The sequence below is a fragment of the Rhynchophorus ferrugineus genome, unplaced genomic scaffold (genome assembly GCF_030347505.1).
Source record: "Rhynchophorus ferrugineus isolate W39M unplaced genomic scaffold, kcgeb_rfMv2 rfM6, whole genome shotgun sequence".
In the NCBI taxonomy this organism is placed as follows: domain Eukaryota; kingdom Metazoa; phylum Arthropoda; class Insecta; order Coleoptera; family Curculionidae; genus Rhynchophorus; species Rhynchophorus ferrugineus.
The window spans coordinates 19285443-19298328 of NW_027472585.1; the positions used below are offsets into that span (position 1 = coordinate 19285443).

General features: G+C 37.8%; 1 protein-coding gene across 1 annotated transcript in view; it reads right to left on the reverse strand.

Moving 5' to 3' along the window:
- The window catches only part of Dhc16F (Dynein heavy chain at 16F), a 35886-nt gene extending 23251 nt beyond the window's left edge, over positions 1-12635 (reverse strand). Inside the window, exons 1-24 of the mRNA XM_076407599.1 lie at positions 12610-12635; positions 12460-12538; positions 12223-12403; positions 9399-9565; positions 9115-9341; positions 8865-9039; positions 7614-7995; positions 7426-7554; positions 7090-7347; positions 6824-7033; positions 6560-6772; positions 6361-6507; positions 6123-6304; positions 5988-6073; positions 5737-5930; positions 5509-5682; positions 5320-5456; positions 4649-4839; positions 4336-4597; positions 4135-4280; positions 3808-4079; positions 1638-2036; positions 1203-1586; positions 918-1141 (exon numbers count right to left, since the gene is read on the reverse strand). Of these exons, the coding sequence (XP_076263714.1) occupies positions 918-1141; positions 1203-1586; positions 1638-2036; positions 3808-4079; positions 4135-4280; positions 4336-4597; positions 4649-4839; positions 5320-5456; positions 5509-5682; positions 5737-5930; positions 5988-6073; positions 6123-6304; positions 6361-6507; positions 6560-6772; positions 6824-7033; positions 7090-7347; positions 7426-7554; positions 7614-7995; positions 8865-9039; positions 9115-9341; positions 9399-9565; positions 12223-12396 (4733 nt within the window). The 5' untranslated portion in view covers positions 12397-12403; positions 12460-12538; positions 12610-12635. The remainder of the gene's footprint in view (positions 1-917; positions 1142-1202; positions 1587-1637; positions 2037-3807; positions 4080-4134; positions 4281-4335; positions 4598-4648; positions 4840-5319; positions 5457-5508; positions 5683-5736; positions 5931-5987; positions 6074-6122; positions 6305-6360; positions 6508-6559; positions 6773-6823; positions 7034-7089; positions 7348-7425; positions 7555-7613; positions 7996-8864; positions 9040-9114; positions 9342-9398; positions 9566-12222; positions 12404-12459; positions 12539-12609) is intronic.
- Positions 12636-12886: the final 251 nt, after the last annotated feature.

Consider the following 12886-nt stretch of genomic DNA (forward strand, 5'->3'; position numbering starts at 1 on the left):
TTTATAATTTTTTAAAACATTTTTAATTGACTCATTTTTAAAACTAAATCTATAACTATCCTCAGTTGGATATTGTTTTATATATTTTTTTATATATTATTATTTTATACATTTCCTTCCAGTAAAATATTCAAATTATGTCGCCTCTACTGGCCCCTGCAATTCAGTACCCTAGTTCACAAACATATTAATTCTTTTTTTATTAAACTTTCGATGCTTGTTAGTTTTACGAATTTTTTATTTCTTTAAGATAAACATATTTTTGGGCGAAATTTGTCGACCCCTGAAATATGGCGCTTGTTCGTTTTTTTTTAACAAGTCTTGTGACCCTTATTTTTCTACCTAAAGACCTAAGAAAATCTATTAATGAGCCAATATACCCATGTAATATGATTGTGGACGCACCGAGTGAAAATATTAGTGTAAAACATTCACGTTCGAAAAGTCTAGATAGAAAAACCCAAATTAAAGCTCGCCTTCACTTAATTCACTTTATTGCAATTAATATAAATACCTTTAGTAAGATAAAGTGTTTCATTAATTGACAAGAAAGTCTAGCTGAAATCGTCGGCTGTGTGTAACCAAGGCTCAAAGTGAATCATTTGATTAATAAGCCAATAAAAGGGCTCGGCTCCAAAGGCACTATGGAGGCAACGATGAAGTTCTCCAATATTGACAGGATATTGACTGCTACTTAATCTGTCACTATTGACGAGTTATATGTTTACATCATAAAGGTCTCGTCTATTTAACCAGATAACTAACAACACTGAACAGGCAGTACTGTTTGGGCCACCGATTTAAAAGTCGCTACTTCTATCTATTTGTCACTTATATAATATCTACTTTTTTGTATAAAATTGCTCACATTTCTTTAGGTTTCAGCTACTGTATTTTATAAATTTTTAATTACTCACCGAGCATCATTGCACTCCTCGAACTGGCTCTGGAGGAATACCTCAAATTTCTCCCTGCTGTCCTCGTTGATGTTCCCACCCAAGCCCCACATGTACGAGAATATGAACGTCTGGCAAATGAAATTCCTGACTTTGCTCTTCTCGCCGATCTTCTCCATGGCTCCCGGCATCAAAAGTTGGCTTTGTAATAGGTAACAAATCATTTTCGCTTTTGCTATGTCCACCTGTTCAAAAACATTGCGACATGTTAATTTTCTATATGCAATTAGTTAATTGATTTTTAACCTGATGTATAGCGTAGGTGCAATTTTTCTTGATGAAGTCGAAGCCGTCTTGGACATAGGTGGAGAACAAACTCAACAAGAACTCTTTGTACTCGTCGTTCAGGATGGTGTCGCTGATGGTTTTGATCCAGGACTTCACGTATGGCAGCCATTTAATGTCTTCAGAGTCCACGTACACCATTCCACACCGGCTCACTGTCGCTGGCGATGCTTGAGCGAGGTCCTGGACTTCAAAGAGCATGTGGACGTATGGAGTTAGTTTAATCCTCTCGGAATTCGCGAGGCAGAGCATTTTGTTATCGTCCAGCACTGTGTTTAGGTTTTCGATCCAAACAGCATCCACAGGTCCATCACACAGGATCCATTGATGATCCTCGTTGGTAAACTAATAGAAGAACATCACTACCAAGTATAGTAAGTTAATTTTGAGCTTTACCTGAACCGCGGTTCTCATCATGATTCCCATCAAACCATCTCGCCACTCCAACGTGAAGGGATTCACTTCTCCATAAAGTTCTCCGGCGGTGACGGCCTTGGGATTCATGGCGTACGTACGGACTGGATGGTAGTGAGGCCCCTCGTGGCCCTCCTCGTACATCTTCGTCAGGGACCAATTCAGCGTTTTCAGGATCGTGCTCTTGCCCCCACCGGTTGGTCCCACAAGCATAACGCCCCAGCGGACGATCATGGTTTCGTAGAGCTGTATGACCTTCAGTATCATACAGGACTCGGGTTGTAGATTGTTCTCCTCCATCATTTGCACCATCGTGTCTTGAAATATACCGTAATCGCTGACAGGTAGTTCCACGCCAGGGAACAAATCTCCCAATATACCCTACTCAAGAAATTTAAAGTGAATCTTCGGTTAAAAACAGCGTTAGGAAATTTGAAATATGTATTTTAACCAATCGTTCGTTACTAGGTGTGTAGTTGTTAGTTTTAGGGTCATATCTTTATCTACCGTCACAACATTTGTTTTATTGTATGCTTATCATTTTCTCGCTTTAAATATACATTTATTGAGAAAAAAATGTTACGGTTTATATTACATTTGATATCTGGCAATATGGCAACACTGTGTCCAAGGAACTAACCATTTTTATACCTCTTTCCAAACTGTATGCCAGCTATGTCTGATAAGTACTCTGGGCGCGGTAAAACTATCTATTCAAACTGCAACAATCATTCACTCACAACGTTTGGAACGTGTGGTCCATCGTTGTCATGCAAGAGAATGACTGTATTTGCAACAATGTATCGTTCAATTTGTTTAATCAATGTTGGTAGACACTTGCGATAACAGGGTAGTTTCATTCAGATTTAGCAGCTCAAAATACACTGCGTTTTGCTGATATCGAATGCTGAATTACTCTACCGTGCCTATCTGTATAACTTTCTTGGGCTAACTCATAACATTCCGCTCAATTTTGAACGTTCCATTGTTAGAGTTTGCATACATAAGTTGTTTAAGTTATTTATATCAATACTTTGCATTTTACCAATAAATATCAATAATCAAAATACATTCAAGCACTCAATATTATAAATAATAATACATCTTAATATAGAGGCCTTTACATATCCTATTTTCGAAGATTATCTATTAATGGAGTATAAGAAAAAGCAACACATTTTCACTGGCAAATAATGGTAAGATTAAGTAATTAAATTATTCCATATTCAGAGATATCTATTAGCGAAAATGCGAAGTATTAAAGTACTTAATAAGTGTTAAATAAACTAATATAGCTGTTAAATTAAATCTAAAAAAAATGTAAAAGAAATAAATTTTTTATTTAATATTATTTGTTGCTGTTTAAAGTTCATTAAATAATTTTTAAAACTTATGGAGCTGCAAAATGGAAAACAGATTTGTCTTAGTGCGCATATGTTCCGATCAGCAAAGTGAGAACTGCTAAAACCGAATTGAACTGTTACCGCCAATGTCTACTCGCCTCAATTGAGCAACCTATTGTTGTAAAATAGGCTTGCAATAACAAATAACTACTGCAAAGTCACCTTCTTACAAAGCTTGGTTACACGTTGTAAGATTTGTGAAGGATATAATAACCAGTCGTAATACTTTCGGATTACCACTTGCTCAGATCAGTGCAGCATAGCAAGCCTTGAAATATTCTTTTGACACCATATCGCTATGTTATCTGAAAGTTAATTTTAGCCGCCGCTTAACATAACCAACGTAAAATCATTTAAAATACATTAAATTAAATATTTTAAGTTATTTATTATTATTTTAAATTAATTTAAATATTTTAATCATTTAAATTAACTGTTATCTACAACACAAAAACTTAAACAATTATTTCGTCTTCTTTCTTAAAATTAGTAGGAGAAGGAATTCGTATCTCCATATTAACTTATCCCACAGTTTGAACAAAACATTCGTAAACTAGCATACGAATGAATGGTAATTGAAGAATTAATAGATAGATAATAGCTAGTAATATAAGTAATTACTTTGTTCATTCGATTACTTTTCTATCAAATTAAAATTTCTATCAAAATATCTATCGTTACTTTTCTCTCATGATCATAATTTATTGCAAAACATTATCTAGTTCTTATAAGGTTAGTTATATATTTACCTGAAACAATATGGCATCATCAGATAAGAACTTCGGTAAGTTGCTGTCACGTAGGGCACAAATCAGCACCACATCTTCGTTGCGCTCGGGAGTGGCTCGTTTCAACGATCCCGCCATCACCAAAACACTTTTCACCGCCCTCATCCCAAAATCATAGTGATCCTGCTGCGATAGCTGCTCGCTGCATAATTTGTACATCTGCACCATCTTCTGCGCCAGGTTCTTGGACGATTCGAACCCTTCCGAGTATAGAATCACCTCCGCTATTAAGGCTGAAAAGATTCGAACCTTATCAACTTCCTTTCGATGTTCTTAAAATATTATTACCATAATCAGGCACCATCATGGAGATAGGTCTGAATAAAGCCTTCAGGTTATCGGGAAGCTCTGTTCTGCCGGCATAACCCGGATTCATCGTTATAAATGCCGCGCATTTTTGAACCAACTTGATTTCTCGACCCTCAAACATGAACCTGGTGGAAGAACCACGATGGAAAACTGACTAGTTTGACTGGAGTAGAAACCAACCTCGCTAATTTCGCTGCTTTCGCATTCCTGATGGTGATCAGTTGTTGAGCGATGACCGAAAGGACCTCGATGTCGATCCTGTTAAACTCGTCGAAACAGCACCAGGCTCCAGACTGCGCCAGGCCGGAGAAGAACCTCCCCATCATTTTATAGTCCAAGCCCTCGGAGCAGTTGAAGACCACGCACTGTATCGCCAGTGCCTTGGCCAGGTCCTTAGTGGTTTCCGTTTTGCCGGTGCCGGCAGGTCCAGCTGGAGCTCCACCTAAGTCAGGAATAGTCAACAGATTTCATCAACTTATCAGGGACTACTCACCCAAATCCAACTGCAGAGCTCCCATGAGACACAAGTAGCACTTGTCGGTCAAAGGAGTAATGACCAGGACGCCTCCGGCACCCAGGTATTCGTACCCGTAGAGGTATGAAGCGCTCGACATCTTAGCCATGCAATCGTCTATGTTCTCGAACCAATAATAGCGCAGTGTTTTCAGCCAATCGAAATTGTTGCTAAAAATCAACAGTCTTTAATGCTCTCTGAGATATAAAGCCGTTGGCTACTTTTATTTAAGTTAGTGATATCGATTTAGCAAGATTAATACGCTTGACAAAAACTTTAAAAAAAACAGAAAATTATTTTTAAGGCGAGTGCTTTTTGGGTGTTCACTACATCTTAAGGCAGTTTGCCATTTCTTAAGTCCGTTATCCTATCGTACTTGTATGTCCGTTAAGGACATACAACATTACAGTGATGCTCAAATCATTTAGAAATATGACTAACTTATTAATATAAAAAGGAAGAAATATAACAAGGAATTAAGCCATGAGAAAGATTAAGTCATCTGTCATAAACTGCCAATCAGTTATAAATAATTAAAATTTACAGTCCCTTGAATAAAGCAATTATAATATGAATATTTAGGTCTAATTTTAGTAACATAAACAAAAAAAAACAACAGATAATCCAGTTTATTTTAATAGACTACTAACCTACTGGTCACCTTACTAGTCACTAGGTTATGGATGGTGTCCCTGGCATGAACGTCTATGGTAATCAAGGCTATTAAAATTTTCCTCGTCACTGGAGGTAGATCGGTTCTGATTAAACCAGCAAGATCGTTTAAGTCCTGGAAAAATTCTTATATTTATCATCAGGTCGTTCGTGAAACTGATATTCACCCTTATGCATTTTTGCTCGTAATGTTCCATCTTTTTCAAGGTGTTTCCTTCGCTTTCGAAGATCTCGTGCACCCCCTTCGCCCACATGATCTGCGACACAATAAGTATGATCTGATTGGCATGACATACCACCCACTCCGTCCTTGGTTTCTGTACGTAGTGATTTAGTGCCACCTGTTAGTATAAAGAAGGTAATCTAGGGCAGAATAACGTCATGTTCTGTATTACCTTCATGCAACGTCTCAGACTCAAGAACATCGACTCCTCGACCTTTCCTAGCCAGTCCTCAACGTTTCCTCTGGCCTTCAGGCCCTTGGTGAGCTGTACCCTTTCGCCTTCCGGGCTGATCATGGCCATGATGTCCGTGGTCAATACCATGGCTGGTGTTTTCTCTTTTTTGCCACCTTCTTTTTGTTCGTCACCTAAATCCAGGAGGAGATGTAAGGACGAATATTGGAGTTAAATTTCACTAACTATACTTTCATCAACAGGTTTCATTCCGAATTCCAGCTTTGCTATTGCATCGAAACACTTTCTCAAATGAGGTTGAACAGCGTGAGGATTCCTGAAAAAAGCTTGATGAAAAACAAACATTCATATGAATCATATGGTACCTCGTTTGAGCTAATATATCCAAAAGTTCGTCGTTGGACAAGAAATAAAAACGTGGGAAAGCCACGCGTTTGGTCTCCAGGTAGGACTCCAGACACTTCATAATTTGTTCGAGAAGGGCGTTGTTTCTTTGAAGCATCTCCAATAATCCAGGGTGCAGAGCAACTTCCAGTGCCAAAGGGGTCTGAGACACATAGAAAAAGATTCAATCAGTATCTACCATAACAGCTCATGGTTTACCTTCGCAGCTCTTCTCATTATATCCTTCCAAGACTTGTCGACGATGATGAACAATTTTGCTTCGTTTGGTAATTGCCTCTGGATGTCCGGAGCTGAAAATATCACTTCCAGATATACCCAACTCTGCTGGCACATCATCCATTCATCCTGCGCCGAAAAATCACTGTCAGATGACCCCCTGCATCCTTATAATACTCACCAAAGTTCTCGAAAACAAGTCCAAGTTCTTCTGCCACTCCTCCACTCTGGATTTGATCGGTCCAACGTGCCTGGAGCTCGCAATGGTGGTGATATTGATGTTGCTCTCGTCCAAAACGGTCTGGACCTCCTCCAGCGACCCCAAGATGTAAACATCCTTGGAATCCTTGTGAGGGATAACCATGAACTCCAATGCTTTCCACGATTCTTCCACCTAGAATCTCAATAGTTATTTACGGAACTATTTCTGATAAATGCGCATCACTTTTTTGAGCAAAGCTTCCAGACCGGCCTCGCTACTAGCCTGGCCTGATATCTCCATCAATTCCTGGGGATAACTGAAGACGTTCAGGTTCTCCAGTAGCTCGAGAGTGAAAGGCTCGTCAGGCCTGAACTTGTGATTCAAGACGTTCTCGACTTTGACCCAATGACGTGTCTTCATCGATGGATTCCTCAGGTAGGTTATTACTGGTAACTGAAGGAGATCGAATTACGATAATCATATTTTTTATTTATGGGTAAAATATAAACCTTGTCCTTCATTAGCTCGACTTCATCCTTCAATTTAGGGACGATCAAATTAGTTGGGAGTCCCTTTTCCAGTTGAGTGATGTTCTTGATATTCTTGGCGGTGAAGACGTTCATGTCCTCGGTGTTCAGAGTGTTGAAGTCACAGTGGTACCATTCGTCGACCGTCTTGGCCCAAGAGTCAACGCTCTCCCACAGGAGCATACGGAGCTTGACGTCGTTCATGACCTCATCCAGCATATCGAAACGGGAAACTTCCAACTAAAATACGGAAGTCAGTAAACGTAATACGGTAAAGCATCTTCAATCAGTAGATTGAACAAAAACAACGATACATACCCGGAATTGTTTTTGATAATTCTTGAACTCAGCTGCGCGCTTCTGGCAACCTATCAGTCTATCATGCAAGTCTACCAAAAACTCTGTAACCTCCCCGATGTTGGAGTCGATATCGTAAAGCCATGGTTGCTGAGAGGAAATAGGAACTCGTCAGATATCTCCCAGAGAACTGTACTGACTATAATTACCATACACTCGTCTTTTATCACACCAACTTCAGAGATGAGAGCACTGATGTCTTTGTTCATTTGGTCGTTGAAGCTCTTCACTATTCGACCAGTTTCCTCAATCTTCTTGTCCACCAAATTTCGAAGATTCCCCAAGGAGACGCTGAGACCGAGGTAGTTGGTCACTTCCTCTTTAGCGACCGAAATGCTAAACTCTTCCGTTATGTCGTACAATTCCTTGCAATAGTCGAGTTCCTCCTCCATCTTGTCGACGCGCGTGGTGCATGCCTCGATATATTCGAGGTACTTCACGTAGTCGACGGTGGTTATGGGTTCCTGGAGGAGGTAGGTCTCGGTTTCGGTAGCGTTCTGGATCAGACTGTTGACTTTTTCCTTGCCAATCCTTCCAACAAAATAATCTTAATAATCACTCAATTATTTCATCGAGATAAAGCGGAGGAAACTATGATGTCGGGGGGAAATATAGAGTGACAGAACTATGACAGTATTTTTTAATAAGGTTCCATTTTGAAATGTGAGGTATGTGTGTAGGGTATTAACTAGCGTTGGGAACTATCGACTGAAAACGACTATCGACTGTTCAGTAATTGACTACTTTTTACTAGCTACTGTTTCAGTCATTAATAATTGCTCTTTTAAATCTCCGAGTTTCTTTCCATAACGAGTAATTTTTGTCTGCCTCCGAGCTTAATTTGCCTACATATTTTTCGAAGCAACTCTAGTTATGTAATAAATGAAAAAAAAATTATAAAAACAAATTTTAAACTTGAGATATCCTCCAGAGGTTTCAGAAAAAAGTGTTGCGAGTCATCGTCGATGCCCCATATTACGTGTCCAAGAAACGTATTCAGCGCGATACCCCTTAAAACCTAGAACGAGCGTGATTCGAAGTGTTAGTGCGAAGTACTCTAAAAGACTATTAGTGCACCCCAATGCACTCGTCCAACAGTTAAATATGCGAGATAAACTACCATACGAACTGATTAATAGAGAGTAGAGTGAGATTTAATACTATCTGGGATAAGTTAGAATAATCTTCAGAATAAATTAAGATATACTTTAAAATAAGTTAGAATAGTATCTAGAATAAGATTTAGATTAGCTCTACAGCAGATCACTTACTGAAGCGAATTTTCAAAGGATTAAATATAATTTTTTAAGAGCTTTGTAGTTTTCAGAAAATTGGAACACCAGCTGATTATTGGATTATTGGTATACTTATTGGTATACTTATAAGTTTAATTTACTTACCATGGTATTACGTTCTTAACAATCTCCAATAATCTAGTGGGTTCCGGAATGGCAGCGTCCTTAAATTCATCCAACATCAAATACAAAAGCCCCATGGGCTGTGTCTTAACGATACTGTTCACGATATCAATTTCCGTGTTGTATCTGATGCACATATTTCTAAAATGTTCCACAACTGAAAACAAAAAAAATGTCAAAATTCATTTCCTCCTCAATACGACGAAACAGATCGGCCGGCACAATTTCTCACCAGTTTCTTTTTCAATGTCGTTCTCAGACACGTCAGAATCCTCAGCAAAAAACAGTCGAACGCTCTCGAACCTCTTCACGTAGTCGCGGGCTGCTCGATAGTTCTTCCGGAAATAGTTGAATATCTCTTGCTTGTCCCTGATCAGTTTCTGGTCCTTCATCAGGTAGAAATCGAAACTGGGGCCCCATCCGCATATCCGGTCTTCGACTTTCTCGTTGATCACCGGCCTTGAAACAAGATACGTGTCATTGGCGTTGTTTTGGGTAATTGTTGGTGATTGTTACGTGGTGAACGGGGCGTAGAACGGGTCGCCGACCAGGGACTTGACGTCGCTGCAGTTCTGCTCCCACAGATCGAATATCTGTTTGAAGATCTTCTCCGCTACCTCGACGGTGGGATCTATTTCGATCTTGTCCAGTTCCAGAACGACGTTGGCAACAAAAAGAGGCAGCTGCGGACAAAACAGGTCGATTTATTTTTGAATTGTTTGTTTTTAAAAATAATTGTGACTGCAAAATCCAGACGGCGCTGTAGTTAAGTTAATGACACATGCTGGGATTATAAAGAACTTTATATTGATTTGTGGTATAATAATTTTGTACAGCCTATTTTCCAATCTGCCAATAATCCAATAATCACTAATAGTCTTTTAGAGGACTTCGCACTAACACTTCGAATCACACTCGTTCTGGGTTTTAAGGGGATATCGCGCTGAATCACGTTTGTTGGACACGTAATATGGGGTACATCGACGATGACTCGCAACACTTTATTCTGAAACCTCTGGAGGATATCTATGTTAGATTTGCTAGTTGTATGCCACAGTTCAATACCATAGGTCCAAATCGGCCTAAGTATTGACTTATACAGCAAAATCTTCATATCTAATGATAAAATTTAGATTTATGCCCTATCAGCCAGTACATTTGGTTTAGTTTAACCCCAAGCTATTTGCGTTTCGTCACTATATGTTTTCCATGTCAAATGATCGAAATGCATTCCCAAATATTTAACATTGTCTGCTTGTAGTTCATAATTATTCAATTTTAATGAGGGACATGTACTTCTATAAAGAGTGAATGTCACATGGCTAGATTTTGTCTCATTTGCTTTGATACGCCACGTTTTCAACCACAATTCGACTTTGTTAAGATGAAGTTGGAGATTTCTTGTGGCTGATATTGGACCTTCGTGTGATGATAAAACCGCTGTATCGTCAGCATATGTTGCAACAGTAGTGTTTCTTGAGGTCGGTAGGTCAGTTGTATACAATAGATATAACAATGGGTCAAGAACACCGCCCTGTGGAACATCCAAATATATTATGTGTAGGTCGGTATATTGGTCACCCTGTTTAATATAACCAATAAACGATATAACCCAATAAAATGTCTGTCTGTGAGGTATGATTTCAACAGTTGAAAGTGCGTATGGGGCAATTAGGTAAATGCAAAAAAAAACCCAAACCACTTGCTCCCGAATTCGATCATGACTTTCGATAAATTACTTTGACATCTGTCAAATAAACCCATCCTAAGAAATTGCAATATTTTTTAAAACTTATGGATATATTATTACTAGTTATTAGTACCGATTAACTTACAATTTGTCTTTGCAGTGACTTAAAATTCGGTTTATTTAGGAAGACCAATTTAGAATTGCATCGGTCCTTACTTGATCTCTAATGAATTAAAATAATTTAGTGGCTCTTTTCAGTGTTTACTATTTAATGCACTTCGGTATATAGCACATGGGTATATGGCACACAAGAGCACATGGGTTGTCTCTCTTGAGTCTGCGTCCTAGTTCAGTGTTGTTTAAGAATTAAAGTGTTAACATAAAAGTTAAGTATTTCCTTAGTAGAGTATTCTTAATTTGCTCTATGACTGCTAAAATCCGAAGGTCTCGATGTAAATAAAGGTTTCTATAATAACTGGGTACATCTACAATACTTCTAAAGACATTATCCTGAAATACTTGTATTTTGTTTGTGTGACTTCTCTCAGAACAACAAATTAACTATATTTAGTAAAAGCAGATGCTAAAGCCATATAGGCTTTAGCATCTGCTTGTACAGCAGAAACTTAATATGTACGGATAATTGAGATTTTTTTCCAAATAACCAATACGCTTTTTGTTTTTTAATTCTAGTTCTCTTTTCTTTTTGATATGCTACTTCCAACAACGAAGTATTGTGTTAAGATTCATATCAAGGTACATAGAATTGTTATTGTATAGGATATAGGATTATTTATATTTATTTAATGAACTGCTTGGTTGTAGGCGAATTCAATATGCAGTGATTTACTATCGTTAACTTTTATTCTCCATGCCTATAGAGCAAGTATAGCAGTGTATATATAGTCTATTTAAAGTTATTTTGTACATACATCATTTAAATTCGTGACGTCAAAACGTCGCAATGTTGCCGCATCAACTGTGAATTTTAATTCAGTTGGGCTTTGATATGCAACAAAATTCTAATCTAAATAACATAATTAAACAAAAATGTCAAATACAATTTATTTTAACATTATAGTACATCTAATAACTAAAGTTAATGATACAGCCGCAATGGTTTATGGGTTAGAGTTATAACTTCTTATCACTATTGCATTCAGGAATTTTGCATACGTCTGACAGCTGGACGACTTTGACAGGCTCATTCGTTTACGTGTTCGAACTAATCAGACAGAATTGTGCCTGTTTTTAACTAGAATAAAATGAGAAGGGAAATATTGTTTGATTCTGAAACGAATTTAAAAATTGAGGCAGGCAATACATTAAACATCTTGATGACGTATGTACAAAACAACTTTGAATAGACTATAATAACATATTCTATATATATAGTACAGCTGCTTCTGTTTCACTCATTGACAAGGAGAAGTTTAACTCTAAACATTCGGGTTGTTAAGTGAAGTGAAGTTTAACTAAACAAAACATTTAATACTCTTCTTTCGATTTATAAGTATTTGACGTCTGTCAGAAATGACAGGTTTAAAAATTACAATTACTAAAACCTTTGGTTAATTTTAAATGTTATAAAGAAAACAGTAAAAAAGGAAGACATATACTACAAACTATGAACAAACGAACTAGTACTACCTTTGGATCATCTTCTGACCTTTCTTCCTCTAAAGTGATATCTAATTCACTACCATCCAGTTGTTCCTGACTGGGGAGGTATTTAGAATGGTTCTCAAACAACTTATTCAGTTCGTTGACCGAGTTGATGATAAGGCGATGCAGCATGTTCAAAGTCATATAATCGACCAACATGATGTAACTACGGATATTTGAAATATTTTTTTGTAATTATTGGTTGAAATTTCATTTTTATACCTTGCCAAACGTTCACAAAACTTCTTTTTGCTCGCTTGTTCGATATAGGAAGCTTTGTGTTGCCTTCGCCGCTTCTGATCTAAAAGTAAACAAGATTTACGGTTATTGGACCCCCCACAGAATATCATCTGGCTTTGCTTGACATATTACCTTTGCCCTCGTCTATCAAACGTTCATCTACTACGAAACCCTTTGCTAAAAGCGCTCCGTGGCAGGCTCTAGAGACAATTTCCTTGGCCAGATTGTGATAGTCATTTATTTGAGCCTTTATGTTATCTAATTTATCCATCTAAAACAAAAACAGTTGAAAAAATATGTAAATTACGTCAAACCGTTGCTCTTACAATTGAAGATGATAAAAAGGAAAATATGAACTATTAGAATTAGGTCGTGCCTAATTGTAGATGATTACAACCAGTATTCGATA